This window comes from Lepisma saccharinum, chromosome 16 (assembly GCF_977018435.1).
Source record: "Lepisma saccharinum chromosome 16, izLepSacc3.1, whole genome shotgun sequence".
NCBI classification, from domain to species: Eukaryota; Metazoa; Arthropoda; class Insecta; order Zygentoma; family Lepismatidae; genus Lepisma; species Lepisma saccharinum.
In genome coordinates, this window is record NC_139244.1 from 4,307,532 (window position 1) to 4,334,978 (window position 27,447).

General features: G+C 38.7%; 1 protein-coding gene across 2 annotated transcripts in view; it reads left to right on the forward strand.

The window, feature by feature from the left end:
• The window catches only part of fusl (transmembrane protein fuseless), a 362,638-nt gene that overhangs the window by 14,842 nt on the left and 320,349 nt on the right, over positions 1-27,447 (forward strand). Inside the window, exons 2-5 of one of the 2 annotated variants that reach the window (XR_014443485.1) lie at positions 15,849-16,001; positions 19,745-19,928; positions 24,156-24,322; positions 25,511-25,929. Coding sequence is in view for 1 of the 2 variants with exons in the window: in XM_083137609.1 (XP_082993735.1) it covers positions 15,849-16,001; positions 19,745-19,928; positions 24,156-24,322; positions 25,511-25,669 (663 nt within the window). In the remaining variant the exon portion in view is untranslated. Of the gene's footprint in view, positions 1-15,848; positions 16,002-19,744; positions 19,929-24,155; positions 24,323-25,510; positions 26,591-27,447 lie in introns of those variants that run through there. The other variant, XM_083137609.1, reaches the window with a different exon arrangement.

The following is a 27,447-nucleotide window of genomic DNA, read 5'->3' on the forward strand; positions in this document are numbered from 1 at the left end:
TACCAGGTGGTGCACATTCTTTCAAGGAGGCCGTGTGCACCTTGTTGACTCGTCACGTTCCGGGCGACCAGTAACAGCTGCAACGGTACGGAATGTTACAGCCATTCTCAACGACCGGCAGATCAATCTGAGAACCTTGTCAGGGCGGTTCAACATTTCAGGCTTCTATCTGTTTGGCCCAATGAAGAAATTCCTAGGTGGCCAACGCTTCAATTCCGATGAAGAAGTGCAATCGGTTGTGCGCACATGGATGTATTCTCAAATGACGGAGTTCTATGAACGGGGTATATTGAAACTAGTGCCACGATGGGGAAAATGTGTTGAAAGACTTGGCTCCTATGTCGAGTAGTAGCTAAAAGATGTGGTTTCATTGTATATAATTTATGTTGTCTTACCTATTAAACTTCTTGTTTAAAAAAATGTTGTGCGATACTTAATGATCCTCCCTCGTATGGGATTTGGATTAATGAAAGTTGCAATTTTTCACATCTACGGAGAAAAATTCACGCGAAATTCCCGGATCAAATAATTCAATGAATTCCCTTTCAGTAGTCATCATGCTACAGCTCTATCCTGGGAATCTGTGAAGGAAGTCCGCGCGTAACGGTAGAGAAGTCGAGAAAGCGAGTGGGCAGAGCGAAGCAGTACACGCTGCCGCAAAGAGCTGGTAGCTGTATCCGCGTTTCCCCCTCCATGCACTCACTTCCCCTGTCACGCATTCATTGGTGGAGCTCATTCAAGTCACCACGTGAGCAGAGACTTGGTTTCGTTCACGCGTTCCACAGATTTCCGGAACCGGGTACTACAGAATCCTGCAAGTTATGTAGCCCGCCGAACCTAACGCCATGCGTAGGTTGCATAAACATCAGGGGCACGTCTAGTATGGCTACTTGAGCTGGCCAGGATTTGCTTTTCTGCAACGCGTTCCTGCTGACAATACGTCTCCGATCGTAAAATCTCACAAACTTAAATTTTTTTCGTTTCGTTCGAACGAACATTCGGTAGAAATGTGTGCTTGTGACAGGCAACTGTTCTCTCATTTAAATAAATGTGAAATTGGATGCAGGACGTGCTGTTATTATATTCAATTACACGTTTCGTTTCATTTTAAGTTAAGAACTAGAGTTGACGAGCTGTATCTTTGCGGGTGAACCCTGCCCAAGCCCGGCTGCGCAGTAGCAAGGGGGAGGAGCTACCGGCTGCGCGTCATTATCCTTGCGTTCTGTCCTTGCTGTCGACCACCCAAAGGGCGAGTAGGTGGTAACTACATAAACGTATCTCTCTCACACTCTGCGCGGAGTAGCCGAGGCCACCCGCAAAGATACAGCTCGTCAACTCTAATATCGGAGAAAGATAATTGAATAAAACTAGAATTAAAAAGATATAATCGCCAATAGCAGGGAAGACATCGGTACTGAAACAAAAAATGTTAATATTTGCACTATACAGTGGAACCTTGATAACTCGAACTAGAGGGGGAAAAGCCGGACCCTGTGGTCGAGTGGACAGTCGAAGGTCAGCCTTCGAAGGAGCAACATCGCTTGTGAGCTCCTGTGTGTTGCGTGGATTGCTGCTCGGCCACGGTAGCTTTGCGAGAGAAATCGAATAGATAGTGTCGCACCATGCAAACTAAGCGAGTGAATACTTTGAAATTGTGTTTTACGACTGTATCTCGTGTACCGGCATCTATGAATATTCATCGTTTCATTAGTGACAAGCTGTTATTGACCCCTGATCAAGTGTTAAGTATTGAGATTGATTATTTTCGGAAAAGTGTGTATGTTAAACTGATTTCGCGAGTTCTGGGTGAATAGGTAATAGATAAATGTAGTGCAACTCTGACATATAGTGATGAAGAGGGTTCTCATGACGTGAAAATTGACTGGGCGGTTAAAACCACCGTGATGGTTCGATGACATGTAGTGCCTATGGAACTTTCGGGTGATGCGATTCGGGCTGTGTTGACATCCTATGGTGAAATCAAATCTATCAATGATGAAGTTTATTCAGGTGAACATATATACCCTGTTCGTACTGGGAGGAAGCTAGTTGAAATGTCACTCAAGAAACCAATACAGTCTTATGTGACAATTCTAGGTATTCGTTATTGGACAACTTATCCGGGTCAACAGCCTACTTGTCGACTGTGTGGGAAAGTGTCCCATACAGCTATAATGTGCCCTAAAAGACGTTCATATACCCGTTCGGTAGTTGGGTGAGCTCGACCTCCCGCAACGATTTCTGACAGTGTTTCCCATTCAACACTGACTTATGCACAAAGTGTGCTTCGCTCTCCGATCCAGCTGCCCCTTGCGGAGGACACAATGGAATTTCTACCGACTGAATTACAATCTTCAGTTCACACCACGATAGGAGACGTGCCGAAAGAGCCAGTGATACATAAGGATGAACCCGTGTGTGTACAAACAAATGCAACACAAGAGCAAAATGTCTCCGAAATCCGGCAGGATGAGAAATTCACGACGAGTATTTCTTCGTGGATAAAGAAAGTTGAAGATAGTGAAATGGGTTCAAGTCTGATGTCGGATAATACCGAGACAAACGCGGAGAAGGTTCCCTCCTCTTTGCAGCTGAACGGAAGTGATAGTTCTTGTATGGTGTTTGATCCGACTGGTGTTATGGAATTATCCGGTACAGAGCAATTACAGAACCCATTGCCTGAAAACATCCCCGATTGTTCCAATTCAAACATAAGTAAGAAACAGGTGGGCAAACACAAAAGGAAGAAAGGCCAGGCAAAGAATGAGGTGACTTCACTTTCTGCAAAAACCCTGAAGATAGACCTTCCCCGTATCCATCGCCGGCACGTATCACCAGATCCCAGAGTAACCCAAATACCAATGTTCTCGTAAGTGAAAGTGAGAAAAATTAGAAGTTTTCAATATGATAAATTTGTGCTGGTTATTTTTTCGTGTTAGTATATGGTGTATGTTTGTGTGGTGCGATAGGTTTTTCCAGGATGACGTGCGACATGCTGTATTCTTGGTAAGTTATAATATTAATATGGTTGTGATGAACACACACATTAAAATTGCAACCATTAATATCAATAAAATGCAGAACCAATGTAAGCAACACGCCCTGGGTGATTTTATCTTGCAATCATCTATTGACATTGCATTGGTTCAAGAAGTGTCGGTTCTCCAATTTGACTTACCATTTTCCCTTCTTGTATATAATAATGCTACTTACCAGGCACAAGGAACAGCCATAATAGTAAAGGACAATATTCCGATAACGGACGTGATCATGCATCCCAGTGGACGGATCGTAAGTGTCAAGATACATAATATTTGAATCTGTAATGTATATGCTCCATCAGGGAATGAACAGCGCCAAAACCGTAACAGTTTCTTTATGAATGATCTTGCACCTGAAATTCCAAGCTGTGCTGAACACGTTATCCTTGCTGGTGATTTCAACTGTGTACTGTTGCCCAAAGATCAGAGACCGGGATTTAATACATCAATTGCCTTACAAAATATTGTTAGTGGGTTTAAATTTTCTGATGTGTGGTCTACCATTCACCCAGCTGTGACTGGTTTTACGTATATGAGAGATAATTGTTCCTCTAGATTAGATAGAATACATGTAACTCAATCTCTGATATGTAATGTCTCTGCTATTCAAATTCAGCCGGTGTGTTTTTCGGATCACACTGCGGTAGTTATGTCTTGTAACATTAACTTGCCTACTATTCAACACGGATATCGATATTGGAAATTAAATACCTTCACGATTGAGGATCACACTTTTCAATTTGAATTTAGCAAAAAATGGCAATATTGGGAAGCTCTTAGTCAGAAACAACATGATTTACCTACGTGGTGGGATACATATTTAAAGCCAGCAATCAAACGTTTCTGTATTCAATATTGTCGTGACAGTACACGTGATTGGAATGTCAAATATAATTTTTATTATAGTGTGTTGCGTGAAATGCATAATGAGGCATTGCAAGGTAAAAAGGTTTTCACTGAAATGAAACATGTACAAGCTATATTGTTGCGAATGCATGCCCAAAAAAGAGCAGGTGTAAAAATTCGAAGTCGAATTTTGCCATTTGATTTACATGAAAAGGCGTCATTAACCCATGTGTTACGTGAACGTGCTCGTGGTAAAAATCAAATGATTCATAGTATTACAGATACAGCTGGTAATAGATTTACACACTATCCGGATATCAAAAATGTTATTTATGAGTACTTTAGAAAGGTATATGATGTAACAGGGACCATGCTGTCTCATTTGTGAACAATGTGCCAGATACTCTGACGGTTGATGAGCGTCAGATATTACAATCAGATTTCACTAATGATGAGGTTCATGCAGCTGTAAAGCAAGGTTCAAAAAATTCATCTCCAGGTATTGATGGGTTACCTACCTCTTTCTATCAACTATTTTGGCCCATTGTTGGGAATTTGTTCACAAAATGGGCAAATGAGGTGTTTCGAAATCATCGTCTTGGTAATACTTGTAATAAAGGGGTTTTAGTATTGGTCCCCAAAATACCGATACCCACGAAAGTGGAACGTTATCGTCCGATTTCTCTGTTTTGTGCAGATTACAAAATATATGCACGATGTTTAATGAGACGTTTACTTCCATGTACAGAGTCTATTGTGGGTCCTGCTCAGTATTGTTACGGGGAAAATAAAAATATTGTACAGGTGCTGCAAACTGTACGAGAAGTGATTATGGGTTATCATTGTGGGAATGATGGGGGGCAACATGCAATGGTTCCTCTAGACTTTCAGAGCGCCTTTGAAAGTATCAATCAAGATTATATGTTTGAAATTCTAAAACGATTTGGTTGTGGTAATGTATTTCTAAATGCTATCGAAAGCTTGTATGCAAACGCTGCTTCCTGTATCAAAATTAATGGTTTCTTAACTAAAACCTTGCCTATAAAACGAGGGATACGACAGGGTGACCCTTTTGTTTTGTGCGGCGTTGAATCCTTTTTTACAGGAACTGCAACACAAGTTACAAGGTCTCACCTTGCATTCTGTAACCTTAAAAGTACTAGGATATGCTGACGATGTAACTCTATGTATGAATTTGCCTCAGGATTTGACGATATATATAAATTACTAGAGCGATATGAATCAGCATCAGGTTTACGTATTAACTATAATAAAACTCAATATTTGTCACTTAGCGACACACAATTGACTTCTATGTTATTACCATTCAGGGAAGTTACGTCTCTTAAAATTCTTAGTATTCATTTTTCTACTTCGTTCAATGAGATGATAGAACGTAACTATGCTTAGTGTATAAACTCGCTGAAAGCTATTCTGTGGCAACACAAATCTCGTGATCTCAGTCTCAAGTCTCGTGTTGCGTTCGTAAACATGTATGCTTGCTCGAAACTATGGTATCTTGCGAAGTTACTTCCAATGAGGAAAATGGACTACACAAAGATCAGAAGTGCAATATTCAGGGTCAGCCACGAGACGCTTTGTTTACCTCTGCAACACGGAGGATTAACCTTGACCAATATTGAGCGGAAGAGTCAAGCTCTTCGATTTGGTTGGTTGATTTGGTGTTTTAAGTCCACTTTATGCACAGTAAAGCTAATCGGGACTGGACCTACAGTTTAAAGTGGGATCCGAACCACTTGTGCCTCCGCCGGGTATCGAACCCGGGACCCCTTGATTACAAGGCGAGGACGCTACCACTGCGCCATCGGGGAGGCCCTCAAGCTCTTCGAATACGCAACGACATTGCAACACTAGTGAATCACCCTACTTGCTTAACTGCTGTCATTATGAAGGAAATGCTTAATGATATCGAACTGATGTCGCCCATTTGTGTTGAACGTATACCTAAAAAATATAAACATTTGCGAGACTCGATGGTGGAAATTTGTTATCAATTACTCACTTCGAAGGATTTTGCAGTACCTACAGTGGCAGTTCTTTATAAGCGTTTCTGCGTGTCTGGTATGATAACGTGTAAAGTCACTCTCCGAAATCCAACAGTAGACTGGGGTCAAATTTGGAAAAATGTCCATGCAAAACATATGCCTTCTTATATTACGTCTGTGTGATATAGTATTGTACATGATCTTGTGGTTACCGAGACGAAATTATGTAAAATTCGGTTATCGGACGATAACTTATGTATTCATTGTAAATGTGAGGGGACGATGCAACATTGGTTAAGTGAATGTATAAGAACTAGAGAAACTTGGAAATATTTATGTGTCCTAATAGGCAAAATGTGTCGATTGCCGCCTCATTGCATTAACGTACAGTTTCTATTGTTACCTAACTTTCACTACTATCCTGAGACTAAATTGAAACGTGTGCAGTGGATTTTTGGTCATTATATTTGGTTTGTATGCAAATATAAGGAAATAAATTTTCATGAGCAATTCTTGCAGTATATAAAACACGAATATTATCAACATAAGAGGAAAACTTTATTTAGTAACTTTTTGACAGTTCTTACTGAACATTAACATGTAAAATTGTAGCCATTCATATGTGATTTTCAGTTTAATATGATTGTATGTTTGTTTCTGAAATAAATTCTTAAAAAAAGTGGTTAGCATATCGCGCTGCGACGCCAAGGGTCCCGGGTTCGAATCCCGCTCGGGCTTGTTTGTTTGTGAATATCCATTCATCAATTTCATAATTTCATCACTCATCCCCATCTTCGCAAATTAGCCAAGAGGCACAAAACGCGAAGTAAAATAAACTAAATCAATCAATCAATTGAGGGAAAATAGAAATAATCGAGGTTTCAAGGATTTCGACTTACCAAGGTTCGAGTTATTGAGGGCCAAAATCGCCGACTTCGAGTTACAGAGGTCTAAAATTTACTGACCCTTCTGAACGTTGCCACTACGTATGCCTATAACGTATGTAGCATCATTTTAAGTTAATACATATAACACTTCGACTTATTGAGATCCGTGCGACTAAAACTTCGAGTTATAGAGGTTTTCCATACTCGACCTTCGTGTTATTGAGCTCGAACGGCATCACATAAACTGTACAAGAATTCGTCTTATCAAGGTTTTATTCGAGTTGTTGAGGTAAAATTAGTATTGAGTGTTATGGACAATTCAAGGGGATTACAAAAAAATCGACTCATCAAGGAATTCGAGATGTTGAAGTTCGAATTATCAAGGCTCCACTGTATTTGTTTACGTTACTTTCTTTATTGTTGAGAGTTGTTAGAGAGTTCTGTACGAATGTGCTCTATTTTCTTCATTGTTTCCAATTAATTTGTTTTACACGAGAACATGTGTTCCCAATTCTTAAAGTAAGTAATATTTTAAACTTGACGAGATTTCAATAATTGAAAATATGGCCTAAAATCTCAACTTCTTAGGCAGCTACACGGTTTTCAAACTTATTAAATGACCTTTATTTTTGTATGCAACATGGTTTGTTATGAGAAGGGACCGAAAGCGCGAATTTTTTAAAAAATAACTTTGACACTTGCAACACACTGATTCTGAAATATCAAAGAAAACGCACATGCTTGTGTATGCTTCTTAAGTATGCAGTACGAATGGTACTATATAAACTTAAATGTGCAATTCATTCGATTTTAGACCTTCTAGAACGACCCAGAATCACGAATGTCCTCGATTCACAATTTCGTTTTTGTCACTTCTTGATAGTGTCCAGATAATTCAGAGTTTTGATAACGGAGGCGACTTTCGATATCTCGATAACGACTTGTTTACTTTTCTTCTTCAAATAGAAGTTTCAACGTGTGTCATGTGTCGAAGGGCTCGTTCGTGTCTGAAAATAGGTCGCCATAGGCAGATGACATTATCTCAACTTCTTCTCACAGTGTCAAGCCACTCCAAGTTCCTGGCGACGCTATCGAATTGTTGCCATCACGTTAATATTAATCGTGGCCAAAAAAGCACGTTGGTTAGTTGGGCTGTCATTACGAAGCGGGTCTTCACTTTTTCTGCCGTTGAAATGCGTGTCTTCACTTTGCAGACGCAGTGAACAGGTTGTGATAAATATAATATTCTCCACTGTGTCACAGGTTAGCTCCCCAGATTTGTAGTGAAACCACTCTGTCGTATGTTCCATCTCCACCACCTGCAGATAGATATTTATTCAGCCTCAAACACACACAAACAGAAATATTCACACCAAGACAATTACAAAGGTCAGTTTTAGATCCAATTTGTGGTCAAATAAACCAATGGGGGCTAGAACCTCACAGTGGACTGCGAAACATTATAGTAGATCCACCAGAAAACGAACTCGAGGCCCTTTGTGATCATAAGATGATAGCTAGGGAGCGGAAGTTGATGAAATGTCATCTTTTTTCTGACATCTCCGACACGATGCCCATTAAATATACACAATATTACACTTCATCTAGAACCCAAAAAAGGTAATTTTAAAGTGCATTTTTTTTCTCATTTTTTGCCAATTTTCAGGTTTTAGGTCATTTTCCCCGATTTTCGGCATTTTCCCGTCATTTTTGGCAATATTCGGTGTATTGTTTCGCCATATTTTGTCACTTCTTTCATTTTGGTAATATTATTGACTTTCCACCAAGGTGAACATAGGCCTATATATATCTTGCAGGATTGCAATTTACGAGCAAAAGAAATGCTGAACTGGTGACAGTCTTTGTTGTGTCGGGGGAAACCACCAGGTGCCCGTCTGGGGCAAACTCAGATTTAAGATCAGATAAGAAGAGGCTGGAATTACCTGGCCAGACGGTGAAACCGGCGGGGAAATTTTTCTGGACAAAGATGTGGGAAATTAATGCATTTTACACCAATTCATTCACTGTATACGACTTTCTTAAACTGTTTTAAAATTATTCGGTTGTTTCCATTAGAAATCCTCGTTGCATATTTTGATTGAATGTGCATGTGGTATCATTTGGTGCCTTTTTTTTAAAAAGCAAGATTGCATTTTGTTTAATTTCCTTTTCATTTCAATTTTTAACCTGAAACTCACAAAATTTAATGGTCATTTCTTGCATTTTTTTCGTCATTTTTTCCCATTTTTTAGGACATTCTATATTTTTTAGGTCATCAACTTCCGCTCCCTAATGATAGCATTCGTATATTTTTGTAAAACGGAAACTTGCATTAATAATAATTGCAGAAAGAAAGAGAGAAAGCTTGAGAAATAATTTTCTCAGGAGAAATTGTCAAAAACATCGGAAATGATGAGTTTTTCTGACTTTCAACAACTGTTTAAAATTGTTATGTATCTACGTTTCGGAAACTGATTTTGTCTCCGTCACCAGGGCAGTGTGCTGTATCTAATTAATCACTTGTTCAGTCCATGATGTGTCTGGAGGCAGCGTCTATATGATAGAATATAAAATCTATTGCCTAGGATAACTGGGTGGCCGCGGTGGCTCAGTCGGTAACGCGTCTGACTACCATGCTAAAGGTCCCGGGTTCGATCCCCGGCCGGTTCAAATCCGGGAACTTTTCTAACGATGCCCACCCAGCGTCGAATAACATGGGTACCTGGGGGAAACCTTGGGGGGTAAAAGCGGTCAGGGGCGTGATGCTGATCACATCACCCCCACTCACGACCGGATCAAGAATGTGTGGGGCGTTACCCCCACACCCCCTATACGCCTTCATGGCGTGGTGCTATGCACAGGGGAACACTTTACCTTTTTTTTTTTTTACCTTTTGCCTAGGATAACTATTATTCGGTGGCCCAGGCTTCACCTTGTCTGGTGGTCGCGTCAAGACCTGTTTGCAAGTGAAGTGTCAGGGAGGATTATATAATCCTCCGCAATAGAAGTCACTGCAAAAATAGTTCTCCTAGACAATATATTTTATATTCTATCATATAGACGCTGGCTTCAGATACATATATATACACGTATAGTCGCGATTATCATTCCCTTACTATCTGGAAAAAAAATTGCTCGAACATTTTTGTTCGTTGTGATGTAATTCTATCAATACTTTTCATAATACTTAGTCATACCATTTGGGAGGGGCACGTGCCCTCGTGCCCCTCCCGCTAAATCCGCCAATAGGCTCACAGCTGAAAGATACGTTCTTCTAATCTGTTCGTATAGCTTCAAAGTTCCATTACTCAGAAACGTCAAAACTATGCACCGTGTCCAAAGTGCATGAAACAATACCAACACGTCTTATCGTTAGCGGAATTGATACATTTCCAAAATAATGGTTGCCGAGAAAATTGCCTTGCGTAAACAGATTGTGGGCGTGTCGTTCTGAGCCGAGGCACGGTGTAATGACGATAAAGAAAATTAGAGTTTCTTGTACTTGTACGTGTCGCCATGTTCTCGCGTCTTGCTGTTTGACAGTCCGTCAAGGAACAACATGAAGCGGTGTTGCAGCCACGGCTATGCCTGGCTGTCGATTCTGGATGTGACATTGTCGCTCTTCCTGTTCACTCCCCTAACGGTGGCGTACTGGCGAGGCACGTGGCATTTACAGGAACATTTCTTCTTTCCGGAACGTCCGCTACTAGGGTGCTACCTGTCGATCGGAATCGGGTATGCGTTGACGTTCGTCTTTTGTTTATTCCAGACCGTGCTGCGGGAAACCTTTAACCCGAAGCGATGCAAAATAGCTTTTTATGTCGTTTCGCGATTGTACACGGTGGCGTTCGGGTTCGCGTGCGTGAGTGTGTTCCGGGGAGTGTGGATTTCCATCGACATCTTTTCGGGGGTTGGACCCGAATCTGCCTGGTCCAGTCATGCGTTGGGTTCGGCTGCTTTGCTTGCGCTGAGGAACTTCCGCTCGACTTTGACGGTTCCCTTGCTGGTGGCCACGGACGCTCCAACGGGCTATTTCTCCTATCAGACGAAGTATCGGGCGTCTGTAAGTAATTTTGACTGGAACAGGGTGTTCCGTAAGTCACGCACTATTTTAAAATTCAATATCTTACAGTGTTGATTCGGTGGCTGAAGCCGCTGATGATGACGTAGGTTATTTTACGTCGCTTCTCTGACACATTGATGGTGATGGTGATAAGATTGAGTCCACTTTATGCCCCTCCCGTATTAGGGCACATTTTTTGTTATCATTCGTATTCATTAACAGTCATGATCGTGAAATTTCAACAAAACTTCAAGTAGAAAAATCTTGCACGTTTAACCTTTAGCGGGCTGAACTGACGTCATATCTTGCAGTAGTTGATAGATGCTGAGTACTGCAGCAGTAGTGGACAAATACACAGTAGCTACGATTGAGTTCCAAAACTGGGGGGACAAGGTGCCAAAACTAGGGGGGGCAAGAGCAGTTTGTACATAAGGTTTAGCATAGTGTGGGGGCAAAAGTGGCAAAAAGTGTGGGGAAGGGCCCCCCCCCCACTGTGAAATATATGTGGGATAGAACTAAGAAATATGCAAACTTGTAAATATTTATTCTCTATTTTGATCTGTACATTGTATAGAATGTCAATTAATTCTTCTGTTTAATATTATCCATTCCAAAAATATTTTCTGGAGTGATGCCACGCCGCTAAACATGAGCAAAATTTGTTGCTACTAAATCTCCCGTAAATTCATGGCCGAAATTTGGTCACCCTACGTATCGGGTCGCGGCCAGGCAGTTGGGAAACACTGGTCTAGTACGAGTGGTCTCTCGCACCCTTTATTTAATCCTGAAGGGCCGATGAAAAACAAATTGAAAACAAATGCACAACGGACGTAACGACCCCAGCGCATCCAACGGAAAAGCTTGACAGCAAACTGTCCCATCGCGAGAGCAAGTAATTTTCTGCTTCTGGATACAAGTAATGATAAAAAAAATAAACAGAAACCTAACGACACTATCTCTAAATTCCATTTACTCGTAACACTCTGCCAATAACCTTGCGTGGATTCTCCTTTGTTTGAAATTGCGTAATTTGAAGGAGCTTTACTCAGAGATAAATAAGCTTTAATGCGGCGTTTCTTTATGCTGTCGGCAAAGCTAATCTTGCATGAAATGTGGCAGAAAGTGCAAAGGTTGAGTAAAAATTGCAAGGAAAATAACTTGATAAGGTCTTAATTCTCTTCCGTGATAAGCGAACTTTTCCTTCTCACATTAATTCTCGTTGAACTCTACATTTGATAACGCTGTATTAAGAAATAACCATGTAAGAAGGAAAACATGACAATTCTTATGACGTAATTAATTATGGCAACTTTACGCATTAATGGTAGCCGTTATCAATTTCTAGAATAATAATATAAATATTTTTCAATGTAAAAAATAATAAATTCAAGAATTATTTTGTTTATAAAATTCAATATTTTACCTGCTATGTAAATACATACTTATTTAAATTAATGATAAAGTTACTATTCAGAATGCAAATATAAAACAAATATTAAAATAATTAGAATTACCTGAATGTTTAAAAACCATTCCCATATATTCCCTGCCCAAATCAATTCACTTCATTCATGATCCACGGCACTATAATAATTACTTATTTTTAAAAAAAGGATCATTTATTAAAAATACAGAAGATAAATAAGGAAGAAATCATATTAAATCAACATAAACTTTATGACTATAATTTCCACACACCTTTTAAAGCTTTTTCTTATACGATGTGTGTAAAAGTTAATAACAAAATAGAATAACTATGCATTTCAATACACGAACTTTATTGAATGCAAAATGACAATGAGAATCAGTTCATTGTGCTGGATATTCATCCAATTGGTAAACCAGGTAGAAAAGTATTCTCGAGAATGTAATAATAATAATAATAATAATAATAATAAATTTGGAATGCAATTGGATTATTTTAATAGTATGTAATAGTTATTATTGTACAATAATTATAAATATATTATTAATAATTATTATTGTCATTACTACCACTATTCAAGTTTTACCAGTGGCCTGAACTCCCACATACTACAAAACGTTTTGGCGACGCCCACGGAAAAGAGGAGTTGTAATCACAATTGATAGTGGAAGTGGTGTAAATGTTCAAAGATACTAAATTTTCAGTATGTATTCCTGCGTTCTTGTTCTTTTAACGATGCACTAACGGAGAATGTTTACTAAACCATTTAGAGAGGGTTGTGCCCCTTAAGCTCCCCCTCTCCCCCACTTAAGTACATACATCGGGCGTCGAAACTTTGGATGAATCCGAGTGAAATCTCTGAAGCGCCGGGGGATCGTAAAAAGCGATTGTGAGCTCGTCGACCTTGTCCCCTTCTATTTGCGGGATTTAATCAAAGTGCAGGGTGCGTAGACAGCACCGGATGGAGCGGGAGGACTCCAGCCGCAGTTAAAGCCGAGCTGCCTACGCTCCCCACATGGGACGTCCCTGTCCTTGACTCTGCCCTGTCCAAGATGGAGTCATTTGAAAACAGGATTCGTGACAGTTTAGACTATTCTTCGTCCACTGCAAGAACGAAATTCACATAAACAAAAACACGCGACTTCCTTTCCATGTGTTAGTTCTGGAATTATTTTGCCCAATATGTAAATTTATGAACGTACAGTGGGATCCATGAGTATTACCGTGCAAATTGTCCATGACTATCTTCATTAATTTTTCTCTTACATCCTGTGTGTTTTTAAGCGATGGATTATTATGTATGCTGGTGCAGAAGTTGTCAACAGCTTGTTTTGAGTTTTCTTTTAATTCTTGAAGCTCTTATTGGGTCAAATAAACTGCACGAACATGATGATGGACAACTTGCACGGTAATACTCATGGATCCCACTGTACATATCTAAAAGAAGTCGACAATCATAAAAGTAAAGAGTTAGTATAACGTTGTGTACTGGAGATGTAAGTGTTCTAGCGACGAGAACAGTTTTCTTCTTCTTTACTGAAACGCATTTCTGTGTCACTTGGTAGTTTAACTAGAATATTAATTTTGGGAATTAATGGTGGTGTACATAATACATCTTTCGATGACTTCAGAATTTATTCATGACAACTGTTTTGATTTTAAACTACTAAAAACTAATGTCAAGAGCCTCTTGTTATATTCGTTATTTTATTAGATAATACATTTTTGTGTTTTGTATTTCAATGTTAACATTTATTAGTGACTTCATTGACCTTGAATTTATTGTATATACGTATGTACAGAAACATCCACTAGTATCACTCGGCAAATTGTCCATGACTATTTTCATTAATTTTTCTCTCATTCTATGTGCTTTTAAGCGATGGATTATGTATGAAGTTGTCAACAGCTTGTTTTGAGTTTTCTTTTAATTCTTGAAGCTCTTTTTGGGCGAAATAAACTGCACGAACATGCTGATGGACAATTTGCACGGTAATACTCATGGATCAAAATGTACACAGTATATTACTTTTAACCTTCCCAACTGATGACAGTGTTTTAAGGAATATTTTAGGTTTATGAGAAGAGCAGGTCTCTTACACTGTATCTAAAGAAATTTTTATTATATTTTTAATGTGTTGCGTTTGTCCCATGCACATCCCTTTCCAACCTTGCACTTTTAAGCTTCTTCAATGTTTTTTTTTTGTTTACATTTATTTTTAAACTCTCAGGATATTGATTGAATTGTTGTTTCAAGACCACATTATGCGCAGATAGAGTAGTCGGGATTGGACCTACAATTTGTAACGGTCGGATTGACCATTACTGGTGTTGGTAATATGTTAATTAATTGCTGGCCAGCTACAAGGTGTAGGGTTAAGTAATACGTTTCCATGAGTGTACTTTTATGGATTGTGCTTTGCTGGATGTTAGATTCCCCTGTTTTTTACCTCGCCGGTTGGGGGAGCTAGCTGTCTTTTGAAGACCGTTGCAGTGGAATTTTCCAACGCTACGGGGTCCACGTCCACGGATGTTTACTATAAAAAAGACCAGTGGTCTTTAGAAAAAAAACAGTGTTTCCCCATTGATCGACGAAAGAGGAACGTCTCCTCAAGTTTAGTACACTTATGGTGGCTAGACTGGATATAATAATGTAGCATTTGGTTAAGTCAACCCCTGTTGCTGTCCCAAGTCTCCTTTTAGAAAAAGCTTTGATTATGTGGATATTTCCGTATTGATTAATTGATGCCCAAAAGAAAGAGTGAAAGCGTAAGGAAACGCATTTGTAAGGAACGGAATATCATTTAAGCTGAGAGTAGGCCCGCAGAGATAGTTATGCTAACTCTGCGGTAAAGGAAGTGCCGATGGTTAAGCCATAGGTGCGCAATTATATTAATTTAGAGATTTGTTAATTTGGTCTATGCAAGACACACGTGGAAACGCTATGTGAAATATGTATATATATAACTACGTATAATAAACCACTATATCATACTAGAATGTTATGATTTCAAGAACTACGGTACTGTCCATTTAACCAGTTGTATATTCACTTGCTGTACATGTGTAAACGAACCAGGGACATAAAAATATAAATTATTGTGTGAACCCCCCTTCTTTTGTAATTCCGGCGCAAATATAATCTGCTCGCTTGGCACCCAGGGTGAGGTGAAAGGAGAGATTGAGGGATTAAAGTAGAAAGTAATCCAGAGGGCCGGATAGAAACGAGGGACTGGGGGGCCGAACTTTCACAAATTTAAAGTGGGATGCGAACCACCGTGCACTTTGCCTCCACCGGGTACCGAACCCGGTACCGCTTGATTACAATGCAAACTATCACGTAAGGATTTTGAATAAGGGATTTCTTTTCGTGTACCGTTAAGGCCATATGTGCCGACGCAGCCCCAAAATGTATAATGCATTCTATAATACTGTTACATATTAATTAACCCCCCTGAAGAGTGAAGATGTTAGCGAGAAGCTAACTAACGTCATTCTTTTAATTATCCTGGCTTCAATAGTAGTCTTTGTGATTGTAATTAATGTATGAGAAGTACTGACGAGTGCATTTCTTGGTAGGGGTCCCAAGAGAAGTCGCTGTACGTGCTGGACTGCCTGTTCTCTGTGGTGGTGGTGGGCACCCTCGGGGTGTTCGCGTGGAGGGGTGCCTGGAGCCTCGTCGACATCTACCTGTTCCCCGAGCGACCCGATTGGTCAGCGTGGGGCTCGCTGGTAAGTGACAAGAGGTACGCAGAGGTGACCCGTTCAGGGTAAAGGTTCATTCTGTGTAATCATGCTGTTTTATTCCCTACAAAAGTACATACATTTGCATGGCATATTTAACCTCTTTAGGTTAATTGGGAATGTGAGAAGCAATGATAATGCGTCGAAACAGATGAATGAACAACGATGAAGGAAATATTTCATCTGTTTCGTCACATGTTTACTCAATACTTTCTTCGTCTCCTGTTCGTTCAACATTACGGTGTATGCAATTCAGTCACAGACAAGCGAATTATGTGTGGTTCTGCAGTGGGTAAAAAATTGTGAAGGAAAACATATTCTGCGAGTTAACATTTGAAACGAAGAAGAAATATACCATTTCATCCTACTAAAAGCCCACGTGACACCACTTGACCAATTATACTTGTCTTCCAACATTTAAATGCTTGATTCATTTGGGTTCTGTAACTTCGCATTTCTGCCACTTTTGGCTAATCGCGAAGATGAGAATGAGGGTACCAATACCCAAGCCTCAATTCGAACCCGGGGCCCATGCTAACCTCTCCCCGTAACGATATTTATCCTATAAGCGAAAAGCTAGTAACTACAAATAGTTCTTTCAGAACCAAGTGCAGAGCGAGTTTAAACCAGTCAATAAATTAACTTCAGAAGTACACACACAAAAAAATAATGTAAAAAAAAAATACATTTCTTGCGAATAAAAATGCAAAATTTATTTCAAGTCGATTCATTTACTTTATTAGGTATAGATTAGCTAGTGGACAATGGATTCAAAGTTTGAAGTGATGTAAAGGGGTAGGAAAATGCAGGGTGCCTGAATTTCAAATTCAGTGCTAAGAAAAATACATTTTTAAAAAATATTATGAGTTGGCTTATGGAAAGGTACACTAATATATTATATGTTTGTCTCTGTGTTTACCGTATAATGTGTATCATCAAATTAGAATAATAAACATGCAATTATAAATTTTTGCAGTGTTGCTAGCCGAATTTTAAAATTTGCGGCGATATGGTATAGTCGACCATATATTGAAATGTGTAGTGCTGTTATCTGTTCAGCCTTCTTTAGGAATTCCATCTGGCTCAAGAATAATTACTTCTAATCCAATCTTGTATTAAGTAATAAATGTTTTAAGATCATATTTCAAAATGTGTACCTCTTTTGTATTTGGATTGATGGCTTTCTTAAACGATATTTGCCCCCCCCCCCAAAAAAAAAGTGGTTCCTGATAAAATTAAGCTGGCGAATGTTAAAAGACGCTACTTTGCTGCCCATTTGTAGATAGCCAAACTACAGCGCCTTGAATAACGTAGTGTGGAAAACGACCCAAGAAACTGGTTCCCCGAGACGATGACAAGTAGATGGCAGTGCGATCGACACAGCAGCTAATTTTGTTATGAAAGTAATGCGGCTTAGTTAGTTTTTGGAATATATTGTGTAGATTTGTTTCTCTAGAAAGGCGGTAAGTGAATTGATGGAAACAGTTATATTTGTGGAGTGATTTGCAGTCACGAAATGGTATTAATTTACACAGAAAAGTAACATAAATACGTTTTATGTGCAACGCAACACGAGCATCAACATATCGCATGTGAGGCTGGACGTCAAACGTTGGATTGTGTACACAAGTTTATTTTTGTATACTAATAAAATTGAAATAGTGTCATGAAGGGGAAAAAATGTTTCGTGGCGTACATATTATAAAGTCATTTTCCCGAAATGCAGATATTCGAAAGAATTTAATTTCATATTCCATGGAGTTGAAATAGCCGATTACGATGTACCTTGTCATCTCTATCAACAAATTGCTTTACATTCGTGTCGATTGGTAAGTAGAACTTTGGTGTTAAGGACTGTGCATTTTTACTCGTGACTTGGCTGTAAAATGTCTACCTTGTACTTGATGAAAATAAACCGCAAATTAATTAAATTAATTAATAATAAAATTAATTAATTAATTAATTAAAATAAACAAGTATTGTCTGTGCGAATTTCCATAAAAATAATATTTGTGACAATGACTATATTAATGAACCTTTCAGGATAATGCATACACAATACTAATTCTCGCAGCAATTGTCATGTTACGTGTTACAATCCATACCTATGTTTTCTTCCGTATTGTTAATAAAAAACTCAAGGACAGGTCATGATAGACGGTTCATAATATTCTTTAATATTTTCGCGACTACTGTACCAAATATCATAACAATTTTCTGATGCAAAGAAATGTTACAAAGAAAAGAATCAGACGTTGCAGCAAAAACCCCATTTACTTCCATTATAAGCAGTCGAGCGCTGTACCCCGGTGTCAACATCAGCGCCTCTAGCGGATTTCATTTTCCAGTGGAACCAGCGAGAGAGAGCAAAACCATGCCGTTTTCCACACTACGTTATTCTAGGCGCTGTAGCCAAACTACAGTGCCTTGAATAATGTAGCGTGGAAAACGGACGGTTCTGGCCTCTCTGGCAGGTTCCACTCAGAAATGATACCGCTAGAGGCGCTGGTGTCGGTATAGGTGCATGGCATTCGTCTGCTTATAATGGAAGTAAATTGAGTTTTTGCTGCAACGTCCGATTCTTTTCTTTGTAACATTTCTTTGTATCAGAAAATTGTTATGATATTTGGTACAGTAGTCGAGAAAATATTAAAGAACATTATGAACCGTCGATCATGACCTGTCCTTGAGTTTTTTTTTAACAATACGTAAGGAAACATAGGTATGGATTGTTACTCGTAACTCGTAATATGAATTAATATTGTGTATGCATTATCCTGAAAGGTTCATTAATATTGTCATTGTCACAAACATTATTTTTATGGAAATTCACACAGACAATACTCGTTTATTTTTCAAAGATCTGTTTTACATCCACTCACGTGTTGTCTAACTTAGCGCCCAAAAACTCGCAAGCGTGAAATATGACACTTTTCGTTTCCCGCTTACTGGAAAAATGTAAACAACGCGTTGGTTGAGATATATTTTCACCATGTCTCGAAGATATGATCGCCACTGTTTTGTGCCTGGTTGTTCTAGTGGATATCGTTCAAGTAAAGAAAAGGGTATTTGTATATTAAGTGTTCCCAAACAAAAAGATACATTTTATTAGCATACAAAAATAAACTTGTGTACACAATCCAACGTTCGACGTCCAGCCTCACATTGCGATGTTGCTGCTCGTGTTGCGTTGCACATAAAGCGTATTTATGTTACTTTTCTGTGTAAATTAATGCCATTTCGTGACTGCAAATCACTCCACAAATATAACTGTTTCCATCAATTCACTTACCGCCTTTCAAGACAAACAAATCTACGCAATATATTCCAAAAAACTAACTAAGCCGCATTACTTTCATAACAAAATTTGCACCTGTAAGGATCGCACTGCCATCTATGTTGTCATCGTCTCGGAAACCAGTTTCTTGGGTCGTTTTCCACACTACGTTATTCAAGGCGCTGTAGCCAAACCTACGAGTCTTCGTCGCAATACGAATCCTATCATTTTCTGTGGTTCTGTTCGAATTATTGTACATTTAATACTTTTCTACCAAATCGATATGGTAACACTAGTAATTAAAGGGTTGAGGAACCTATGACAATATCACATACTGGGGTACCTTTGTCGTCATGCCACTAAAGTAACCGTGTATGTCTCAAAGAGTTAAAATGCACATGTATTTCTGCTTGCATTCCGAAGGTGAAATTTACAGGAGGATTATCCGTTACAGGCTCTCGGCTACAGCATCGTTATTTTCGCGTTCAGCCTCCAGGTGCCTCTGCGCTCGTTCTGCGCCCAGCTGAAGGGATTCCCCAAGATCATCCTGGTGGACATCTACCTCTTCTTCTCCTTCTGGGGCACCATCAACGTCTGGAGGGGCATCTGGAATCTACTCAACCTGTACTTTCTCAAAGGTGAGTCAACTAACACATTAACTCTGAAATGGTAAGCATCTACATCAGCAACAATTTAATGACATTATTCTTCTTAAGAATTAGTTTGTTCAAACTTACTTTAGGTTTCCCTAAACAAAAGTTACTTTTCCCAATCAACAAAAGAACAATAACGAAGGAATACATACTGAAAATTTAGTATCTTTCAAGTTTTACACCACTTCCCCAATCAATTCGTGATTACAACTCCTCTTTTCCGTGGGCGTCGCCAAAACTTTTTGTAGTATGTGGGGGTTCAGGCCACTGGTAAAACTTGAATAGTGGTAGTAATGACAATAATAATTATTAATAATATATTTATAATTATTGTACAATAATAACTATTACATACTATTAAAATAATCAAATTATATTCCAAATTTATTATTATTATTATTATTATTATTATTATTATTACATCCTCGAGGATACTTTTCTACCTGGTTTACCAATTGGATGTATATCCAGCACAATGAACTGATTCTCATTATCATTTTGCATTCAATACAGTTTGTGTATTGAAATGCATAGTTATTCTATTTTGTTATTAACTTTTACACACATCGTATAAGAAAAAGCTTTAAAAGGTGTGTGGAAATTATAGTCATAAAGTTTATGTTGATTTATTATGATTTCTTCCTTATTTATCTTCTGTATTTTCAATAAATGCTCCTTTTTTTAAAATAAGTAATTATTATAGTGCCGTGGATCATGAATGAAGTGAATTGATCACTTCATTTGTCCATTTTCTTTCTTTCCTGTGTTATCCTATTTATAGAAATCTGGTCATGACATTTTTTTTATGATGTTCCATTTGAGAAATTAGTATTTTATGGTTCACCAAATCGAAAGCCTTATTCAAATCATAATATATTTTCAGAACTTAACTTTTTATCATTTTCATTCTGTTCTTCTTACTCCATTGCATTCCTCCATTTGCTCACGTTTTCTGCTAAAATGTTTATTTCTTTGTAGGTACCTGGCTAAAGTTTTTATTCCCAAAAGTTTATGTTTCTTTGTAGACCTACCTGTCTCAATTTACATCCTGAGCGATTTGCTTGGTGTACCCCATTTTGGATTTCTTCTGGGTTACTCTACTTTTCATTCTTCAATTACTGTTTTCGTTATTCTTTCATGTCTCAGCATATGACTTACCATCCTGCATCATCTCTAGGTAATTGATTTCTGCGTGTTCGAAAATTTACTGTTTTAAAAGTATTTAAGTTACAGTTACTTGGTTAAAGAAATAACCGAGTTACTGTTTTACAGTTACTAGTAATTGAAAAATAACTGTAAGTTACTTTTACAATTACTTTCCGCTGGAAATTTTCTTGCAAACAAATTTCACACAATCAATGATTAATTGGAATAAATAAATATATGGAGATTTATGTGTTGTTTTATTTATGTTTCTGGCATATACGTCTTCATATATATTCATATTTAATTACTTTCATTTGAAATATCGTTTGTATGTCAGCAACTTTCCATCTGATAGCATCAATTTCCCTTGCACCTGTTTCTTTCTCTTCCATTCCAAGCTCAACAAGATCCACTCCCTCCACGATGACTATTTCCTAGATTCCAACCCACCCAGAAATTGAAGTTTTCGCACGCATTTAGAAATGACGAAATGCAATAAAGTTTGGATGTTCTAAATTTAGCATGGAACGAAAACTAGCTTCCTTGCTCTAACCGATTCAACGAAAACCCTTTCACATTAGCATCCAGAGAAGACACATAGCTGGAAACAAAGTTGCCAAACACTGGCGTGGGTGGGTGTTGGGGGGAGGCACATCAACTGTGACACAGGCACAGGTTCGTCGCAGAAACGACATAATTTCATATTGCAGCACTGTTAGGGAAAGCATACTTTTCTTTCTTACCAGAAAATTCCTATAGATGGCCTTGCTGGCACGGAATTCAGTGTACCCAGATAACATTCCATACGCCTGCAAATCCGAACACGAAATTTACCAGATTAGATCACAGCTCGTGGTGCAGAAAGTTGTCTGAGAATCAATTACGCGTCTTTGCACACGGCATAGGAAGGAATGGAAATGTGTTTACGGACGAAATGAGTCGAGAACCTGGAATCAGATAACGTCAAAGTATCAAGTAACACAGGGACTCGTTGTCTCTGTATGTGCAGTTAAGGAAATGCTTCATGCTGTGCTTCCTAAGCTTTTTTTTTTAACCAAGCAGAGCCGTACTTAAGCATACGTCATATTATCTTTGCTTAATAATAATATCTCTTGTAGCGTAATAGTGAAGCCAATCTTTTAAGTCAAATAACTAAAAATACAAATAATGCACTGATTGTACTCGTATAATTAAGAACTCTCACTAGTTAACGAATATATCTCAGTAAGCTCAATGCAATGCCTTGATCCAGTACAGGGTTGCATTATTAGCAGAGTTAAACAAGGAACAAAAAGGAAAATAAGTTTACCTCCGTGATCTATTGGTTAGTGTAGATAGTTGAGATGCTGAATTGTAATGCTTAGGCTTGTCCCCTCATGAATCATCATGTCGCTAATGGTAGGAAAAGGTGACAGAAGATATTGAAAATGACAATTTTAAACCAACATGTATATAGATCCAAACATTCGACAATTTCTTAAAGTTATTTGAGTATGTTTCACGCATGTGTTGTTATACGACGATGTCTCTTTCTATTTCTTCCAAGCAGTGTTACCAACTTCACAATTTTTGAAAGTACAGGGTGAGCATAAAGTCTTTCCCTCATTGTGATTTTTTTTACGTTGCGCCTCAGTTACAGGAATTTCAACCATGGGTAGTGTTTCAACAAGATGGTTCACCGCCACACTGGGAGTTAACTGTTCGCCAGTTCTTGCATGACACCTTTCCAGACAGATGGATCGGTAGAGACGGTCCCATATCATGGCCACCGCGTTCGCCGGACATAACCTCTCTTGACTTTTGGGGTTGGGGTTTAGGACACAGTGTTTAGTTCACCAGTTCCTGATATGCAAACTCTTCAGACACGAATACAGGATGCTATAGAGACGGTGACGGAAGAGATGTTGGCAAAGACATGGAGAGAAATTGAGAATCGCCTAGACGTTCTAAGGGCAACAAAGGGAGCACATGTCGAAGTGTACTGATAAGAAAACACTATGAGTTAAGCTACCATTTCCAACAAACCGCATATCTGTATCTAGCATAGTTCTTGAGCAATAAAAGTTTGTAATCAGGGAAATACTTTATGCTCACCCTGTAGGTTAATTATAAAAATCAGGTAATTCTCCTGTAAGGTTTCTAGTTCTACGATAGAAAATTTTAGTTACAAATCTAGCTTTTCTTGGAATCCAAGGATTAGGATTCGAGCCCATCCATACTAAATACACCTTCACGGTCGGTGAGGGACGTTTAAATTTAAGCTTTAAATTATTAATTGTTATTATTATCTTAATATGATTGCAATTAAACCGTACAATATACAGGGTGTCCACAAATTATCTTTACATCTTCAAATCTAAATAACTAAATAATGGAACGAGGTATCTCAATTCGGTTTCCTTCATTTAAGAGAGAAACTCTCGAAGTTTCTTTTTACCACCTCAATGCATCTGTATGTGTGCCCCCCTTGTTGCCCGTAGGATATCAAGGCGATACTCGATTTCCTGCCATTTCCGCTCTAGCACCTCCTCAGGAAGTGTTGCGATGGCTGCAGTAGTCCTTTGTCGTAGGACTTGAATATTGGGAACTGGCGTTCGGTGCAAAATATCCTTAACATAACCCCATAAAAAGAAATCCAAAGGGGTTATGTCGAGTGATCTTGGTGGCCAAGTAACTGGGCCATTCCTCCCAATCCATCGACCAGGAAAATGTTCATCTAAGGTCGATTTCTCGAACCTCGTGAGGCCTTTCGGACCCCCAAATTCGACAGTTATGCCTATTCAATAATTTATGAGAAAAGGAAACACACTGTGCCTTCTCCTGTGGAGTAGTCATTTTGTGGAAATGTGACCTCACATCTTCCCCACTTTCTGAATGTACCTGAAAAAACAGTAAACAAAACTTTGATAGTTTCTCTTTTACATGAAGGCAACAGAACTGAGATACCTCGTTCCATTATTTAGTTATTTAGATTTGAAGTTGTAAAGGTAATTTGTGGACACCCTGTATAATTTAGTACATTATTAATACAAGTAATTGATGTCCTAAACCCGCTTGTTCTTTCAGACGACCCGGCCACCAGCTACTGGGTGACCCACATCGCCTGCCTCGTCCTGCTGATCCTCCTCAACTGCGCCAACTCCATCATGGTTCGAGGAGTCTACATCGACGCCGAGGAGGAGGGCGGGAGGGGCGTCGTCTTCGACTGTTACTACCTCCGCAGGATCTTCAAGGTAAGCTTCACTGAATCTTCCGCTACCTTAAGCGACCACTTTTTTCGAAAATTCCACTTTATGCACTGAAACGCTAATTGGGACTTGATCTACAGCTATCCACCTGCTATCGAGCCTGAGGCTCCTTGATTACAAGACGTTACCACTACATCACGGCACTGGCGCACGCAGGGAAAGGGCTGATGGGGCTACAGCTCCTCCCGAAATTTTGAGAAAATCAAAATTTTCAAATGAAAGCAATAAATAACTCGGGAAAATCCGAAGTTGCAACTGAAACCCACTTTAAAATGAAGAACTGGAAAATCTAGAAAAAAATAAACAAAATTTAGGACAACCGGAAGAAAATGGAAGATAGAAATATTACTTGTAAAGAAAGGAGTAAAGGATGCGAACAAAATTTAAGATAACACTAACCACAATTGCAAAGGGAAGCAAGAAAAGAGTATATGACTGGCCATTTTCAGGATATTCATAAAATGTTTCATCAAGATTTAAGGCCGTGTCCGAAAGGTTCAAGACCGTACTTGAAGCGAGCATCCTCCGAGTATGGTCTTGGAGTGCGGTCTTCAAGTCGTGGACTGGAAGTGAAAGTCTTTCGAATTGCACTTCGACTGCAGCGCCAAATACGACCAGAAGATAAAACTGAGTACTCGTTGTTTTCCTCGCCATTTAAACACTTGTTTTTCACAATAGAAATCACATAGCATTTTCAAATGCTCGTACACATACATTTCCACACATTAAAAGAACTATAACCAACAACTTGCTGGCCAATAACATATATCTACCTGTGCCGCTCGCTTTCTACCTCCGTGATTTTAAACAAATGAACAACGAGTGTGGAAACCACGTGACCTAGTCACCAACCATCTGTACTGCACGCTGTGTACTTGCGTCCTTCTGTTCTTGGCGCTTTCGAACCGTACTAGGTGGCGTCACTTCCGCCAAGACCATACTTCAAGTCTGTACTTTGTACCTTTCGGACAGAGCCTAAAATTGCACCTATAGCATACATATATCTAAAGGCCTATATCTATGACATTCATACATGTTCACTTCCAACGTTCCAACTCGATTAATCCAACAACTGAAATAACTTTCATAAAGAAACCAATCACGTAACGAAACCATATTTCTTCAAATGCCATCATTATTGTGAGTTTTTCAAACTTGTACTTTCCTTTCCAGGAAAAGAAACGCCAGCACCAGCAGCGAAACAGAGTAAGACCCGCTGTTAAAAACAGAAAAGGAGAGATCCAGAAATTCGTGGCGAACCATCCAGCAGTGAACCACGTCCATGTGCCTCTTATGGGACTTCCGCTGGACGTTCCAGATACGATACTTTAGCCAGTGAAGTGACGGACGCTGAAGTTTGCAAACGAAACGAATATTCAGGACCAAAAGACATTGCGAGTGAAGTTCTTCATAGTTACTTGAATATTCGAGAAATTCTGTTCTGGAAGACTCGTGGATATTGTGAAAAGTGTACGAATTGTGTGAACGAATTGACAACTGTCTGAGCAGCATGAGGTTAAACATTTATCACTGTCACTACAACTTGAGGAAAGTTAACTTTATGTAGGCGGCACATTCATGATATCCTTTAGGTGTCCCGAAAAGTCGGGAAATCATTTCCCGAAGTCGGGATCGGGAAGGAAAATTTTTTCCCGATCCCGGTCCCGACTTTTCGGGATCCCGCACACCCCTAATATCCTTGGAAATGAACTGAAGACAGTTGATCAATTTTGTATTAACATAATCAAGCATTGTCGCCTCAGTCGAACACTTTTTCACTTTTTAAAGTATTTATAAAGAAATTGAGTCTTTGCAGAGTGGGAGCAGCAGGTACAGAGATACACAAGTATTGCTCGACAAATTGTCCACACCACGACTATGTTCAATACTTTTCTCTTTCATCGCACGTGTTTTTAAGAAATGATTTTTTTCTTGTTTGGCGTTTTGTTTTACTTCTTGAAGCTCTCATAGCTTAAAACAGAAATAATAAACACAGTGATGGACAATTTGCTTGGTAAAACTTATCCATCTCACTGTACAGTGGGATCCATGAGTATTACCTCGCAAATTGTCCATCACCATGTTCGTGCACTTTATTTGACGCAATAAGAGCTTCAAGAATTAAAAGAAAACTCAAAACAAGCTGTTGATAAGTTCTGCACCGGGATACATAAAAATCCATCGCTTAAAAACACATAGGATGTAAGAGAAAAATTAATGAAAATGGTCATGGACAATTTGCACGGTAATACTCATGGATCCCACTGTACATTGCCCATTCACTATGTTTTACACAATACAGAGTTCAACAATTGAAACAAGACATTAACGATGGAGTTGACAACTTCTACCCCGGCATCATTTAAAAAACAAGAAAATAATTTAGAAAAGTGACTGCGAACATCAATGGATAAGTTCCCTAGTAATATTTATGTACCCAAATTTACACACCATTACCACTCATTTCTACGAATGGACGAAATAAATAATAAAAATACACAGAATTTACTCAAATTTATCGTCTCAACAGAGTGCTTGCTTTAAGTGATCATAGCTTGTCCTAAAATTTAAAGAAGAAAACAAATATTCATCTAGACAATGGATGATATTAACCTCATCGCTTGTCACAGACTACTTAAGCTTTCAAAAAGTGAAGTGCAGCGAAGTCAATTTTTGTTCTACTGTGATATGATCACAAAAATAATAAGACCTATGTATTACTCTATTGTTTTTCAATTTAACGAAAGAAGAAAGAGAAGAAGATACAAACATTAACCTGTGGCATTCCCTTAAGAAGACATACAAGCATTCCAGAGTGTGTCCAGTAGTTCGTGCTTTGAAATCATGTGTATTTTTGGATCATGTCAGTGCATTAGTGTGTTGCTTCTGTTTAAGTTGACCAAACACTTGAAGTGTTCAATGACTACTAATGAATATGTTCTAAAAGAACTCTTCGACGAGCTTGTGGATATTGAATTTATGTTTCACCTATTTTTTTAGGTATAAGAAACGATTATTATTATGTAACAACTTATTGAATACATATGTTTAAATATAACAGGAATTATTTTCCCAAGTGGCCCACTTTACGAAAATCATATTAGTATTTA